General features: G+C 42.6%; 1 protein-coding gene across 1 annotated transcript; it reads left to right on the plus strand.

Annotated features, from left to right (window-relative positions):
• Positions 1 to 2,009: 2,009 nt before the first annotated feature.
• Positions 2,010 to 3,051, plus strand: LOC148009589 (uncharacterized). Its single transcript, XM_087672957.1, has 2 exons — positions 2,010 to 2,148; positions 2,271 to 3,051. The coding sequence occupies exon 2, from the start codon at positions 2,306 to 2,308 to the stop codon at positions 2,807 to 2,809; it is 504 nt and encodes a 167-aa protein (XP_087529083.1). The 5' UTR covers positions 2,010 to 2,148; positions 2,271 to 2,305; the 3' UTR covers positions 2,810 to 3,051.
• The last annotated feature ends 1,525 nt before the right edge of the window (positions 3,052 to 4,576 follow it).

The raw sequence follows: 4,576 nt of genomic DNA on the forward strand, positions 1-4,576 counted from the left end.
GGCTATTAAGTCAAACTGCAGTTCCGGCGCGAGAAACTTACGCTCACATGGAAAAATATCTAATTTACAAAAAATATTTAAAAAGTAATAATGGATGAACTGTTGCTATCCATTGGCATATTGCCAATGAAAAATATGCCAATGGTAGAAGATAAGAAGAAGAGAGGAGATGATGGAGAGCTTCACCTCCTTGATCCCTTACCCTCACACACTTACTCTCTCACACTCTCACACTCCCTCTCTCAAGCACATATAAGCAAGCAAAGAGAAGAGAAGAAGAGAAGAAGAAGAGTCTCTTGTTGCCACACACCAAAGAATGACCTCTCATTCACTTTTTAAACTTTATATACATGCCCTAAAATCCCATGGGCACTCATCCCCTTTTTTACATGACTGGCCATTATGGCAAGGTCCTCTTTCCCATTTCCTTCTACTTGGCCTATTTCTTTAATCTACCCTTTTATACTTTGCACAGGAGGGAGCCTGGCGCTCTTTTACAAAAGTTTCAGGGCGCCTTTCACTTAAAAATGTGCTTTTGCTTTTAACTTTATTTTAGAGGCCGCCCTTGTGCCTTTGCTTGTTCTTCGTCCTACTTCTTCCATTTCATCCTCATTTCTCTTCTTTTGCTTCCATCTCAAGCTGGGGTTAACATTACCCTCCTCCTAGATAAGTGCCAATCCCATGGTACTTACGGGGCTTTGTTGTTGAGGGTCATTTGATGCTTTGAAGGATGGTTGGCTAAGTGGATGATGGGGCCTTGTTTTGATTGGTAGTGGTTGAGGAGCTTGGTAATGATTGTGTTGTTGGATACCGAGGGTATGTTGAGTGGATGGCGTGGCCTCCAATGTTGGCGGTTGCAACATCTGGGAGTACTTGAAAAGAGAAGACATGCTCTACCTAGGGGAAGTGTCTATCTCACTGTGTAGTGTATCGTGCTTATGCTGGTGGAACCAGGAGCTAGGTGACCACAGGCAAATGCCTCGGTGATGTCCCACACTTGAGGACCTTGTACGTGCAGAAGTGAGGTACGGTGGTTGTGGCTCAGGGAGACAAGTCTTAACCGTAGGTGAGTGTTACCTCCCTAAGTATATCTTACCCTTGAGGTGCCCTAAGCGTGTGTAGTGGGGGATAAAAAAGGGCTAGGGATGTAGACATGAAGTCGGAAGATCAAGGCCATTAGATGCGCCTAACTTGAGAACCCCTAGGTGTAGTGATTGTGGTCTATGTGTAGCTCGTTGTGTTTTCGTGTGATTTCTCTTTCCATTTCCATTCTCTTTGTTTTTCTTTTTGTTTTGTACTTTCTCATCTTTTCTTTATTTCTTTCTCTCTTTTTTTTGTTTTGTTTTTGAGTTACATAGTCATGATAGAAGTTAGTTTTCATCATCGGAGTGAGGTGGAGAAGGAGGCTTAATAGATTTGTTAAGGAATTGGCGGCTCTGGAGATACCCCTTGAGGTCTAGGCAGACTTGAAGGGTGGTGGTGGAGAGGAATGGATGATTGTAGTGGGTAAAGTCGCTATCATTCATATCCTCTAGAAGAGCTAAGCAAAATGAAGGTAATTGACCTATGATCTCCTTAGGAACATATTGAATAAGGCCTTCTTCATCCATAGGAGGTAGCTCATCAACTCTTTCCCCATCATCATGTTTAGGCTATAGAAACTCCATCATACATATTTGTGTCACAAAGGTCACTTCGGATGACCTGTATTTGGACTATCAATATATAAATAATTTTGTGTCTAGTGTCCAAGTTCAAGGCTACACACATTCTTTCCCTGTGCAAGAAGTATATGTATCAATGGGAAAATGTTTCTAATGATTAGATTTATCACTAGAAATGGAAGAATACTCTGTGGAATTATTTGGAGCACTCACATTAAGTATGAAGCAAGTGGAATCCCATTCTTAATTCCTCACCTTTGCATAGAACAAATCATGCTTGTAAACATTCTTTCCTCAAGAATGCTTGTGTCGTTCCTTATGATACCTTAATTGAAAGTCGAAAATCTTGTAGGAGCTCTGCCCGCCTAGACCCCTTTCAAACTTTCAAATTAGTTTGACTCGTAACCTGTACGACATTTGCATGAAAACATACCACCATCCAGCAGAACGGTTTCTCTTGAGCTGTATCGAATTTCTTGCTCTGGTCTGCCTTCCCGAAGACTTGTCGAATTTCAGAAGCAAGGCTTTTCTGTACTTTCTCTAGATACTGATACGTCTCTTGTTTGCATTCTCCATTAACGTTATCTTAATTATTGTCTGCCCTAGGCTCCTACTCTTTTGCTTGCCACCTCTTGCTCTCGATGCCTCCCCAAAGAGGTCGAGGTAGAGGCCGTGCCGTTAACTGGCCTAGAGTCAGGGACGCATTTGGCACGCTCGGAGACGAGATCTGTCAGTTGGAGCATTTGCCTGCCGTGGGGGCAATGAACCAGGTCTTGGCCCAGCTTCAACAGCTCCAGCAGCAGATGCAACAGAACCAGATGCAGCTCCAGCAACAGATGAACCAAAATCAACAACAGATCAACGTGGCACAGCAACAGATACAGCAAAATCAGCAGCAGATCAGCGGGGCGCTACATCAGCTTGAGGTCAGACTGCTCAATTCCACTAAAAACCCGACACAGGCCCTCTCCCCGATTTTGGTGAATGGACAAGTCCCCGAGGGGTTTCCTGAAAACCCACAAACTCTTTATGGTTTAGACATAGCAACGGTGACTGCACTTTTGCAAGCTTACGAGTTGCCAGTAGGTGGCAATGTGAATCAACAGAGAGCTCGCCTTGCGGTCTATCTAGGGCTCCCCGCTTGAGTAGTGTATGTTTACATGGCCGAGGCTGGGTATTAAACACTAGTAGTTTTGGACGGGGTCCTACTTGCACATTTTTGCTCTACGCAATTTGCAGCATGCCATTATTGTCCAATATGTAGTCGGGTATGGTGATCCTGTATTGATCGCTTACTGTCCTTTTACTGCCTACATTTTATTTTTGTGACCCTTAATCTTTGCATGAGGCTTAGAAAATTAACTGTCTAATTTTGCAATGATCTGTCAGCGTTGTGATATACATTTGAGGTTTTGCCTAATTTGCATGTTGTGAGATATAATGATAGATGTCTTGCATTCAGTACAAGCTTGGGTCTCTGGCCCAAACAACACGTTTGATTTGAAAATCATTAATTTAGCCTTTAAAAAGAATAATCCTTGCATCCAGTTTGTTCTATTTTGTGATTGTTTTTCTCTCCTCGATCTTGTTATATAATAGAGTTTTTGGAAGATTCAAAGTAGGAAGAGAGTGGGCTTAGAAAAAGGTTAATGAATGTATGAGTTTTTAAATTTCTTATGAGAATTGTGCCAAAATGGAAGCTTTCTTCTTTGGTCATTTAAGAAGAGTAAATGTGTACTTCTTATCCATTTTGTTGCTTTTATATCCATAGCTGACTTGCAGTGTGCAACTCTGTATTCATGTAGGTGTTCTAATTGCTGGCAAGTACTGTTTGAACAGATATTAATGATAGTGATGGTCAATGTATGGTTTTTTCTTTCAAGGTTTGAGGCAAGAATCTTGACGATGTTGGACTTTTGCTATTGGTAAGAGTGTGGGTTGTGTTCCGCATGCATATAAGACGCCGACTAGCTATACTGGTAATCTTGCATATTGCACGATATCCCATGATTCGGCTGTTAGACTTCAAGCTCATCCTTCTCTCTTTGGTATGACTGTACCCAACACTTGGGTTGTCCACCTGTACTACATGATATGGACATTAAATAAGTCGGTGCTTAGGACTTAGTTGTTTGGTGTGAATGGTCCTTGTGACCTTAGGTTGAAAACAATCATTTGAGTTTGAAAAAAATACACAATGGATATACGTGAGAGAGTAAGATGCTTCTCACTGTGTGTTAGCTACAACCTCTCTCTCTCTCTCTGACTTTTATTATGGTATCACAGCCATGAATGGGCTCTTTGGAGGATTGCATTGGTGGAGCAAACCTTGAAACTTGAAGACAAAGTATGTTCCTTGAAGGCGCAGACTGTCATTGTTTCTTGAAGGTATGCATTGTAAGGTTGTGGTCTTCATTGAATGAAATACTGGCAATGGATTGTTGGGAAGTCTTGTAAGACTTCATAGAGCTTATTAGAGTGCCTGGGCATCATCAGTAACTTCATCAAGTGCTGTTAGAACAAGAGTGCAGATCTACGTGATTGCGCTTGATGGCTGAAGCTTCCCAGCTCTTGAATCAACACATTGGTTGCCTTCTAAGTGATAGAATGCTTGGTTATGCTCTTGGGGAGATACTCAAAGATTGTAAGAGGCAAATGCACTGATGGGAGCTCATGTGTGTGTTGGGGGTAAAGGCGCCTCCGCCGTGCCGCCCCGTGTATTACTACACCGACAGTACCCGCCACTGCACACTGCAGGTGGCGGGCGCCCGTCACGTCACTTTATTCTTTATTCTTTTAGTGACAGTTTGAATAAAGGAAGGTCCGGTCACACATTGTGACCGTTGGAGTTCCCATTTCTTGTCTCTCTCTTTTTTGCTCTTGCTCTCCCGCCATAGCTCGCGAGCAAGCTT

The sequence above is a fragment of the Lygodium microphyllum genome, chromosome 30, assembly GCF_053477565.2.
Source record: "Lygodium microphyllum isolate KBCC chromosome 30, Lygodium_microphyllum_v1.1.10, whole genome shotgun sequence".
NCBI classification, from domain to species: domain Eukaryota; kingdom Viridiplantae; phylum Streptophyta; class Polypodiopsida; order Schizaeales; family Lygodiaceae; genus Lygodium; species Lygodium microphyllum.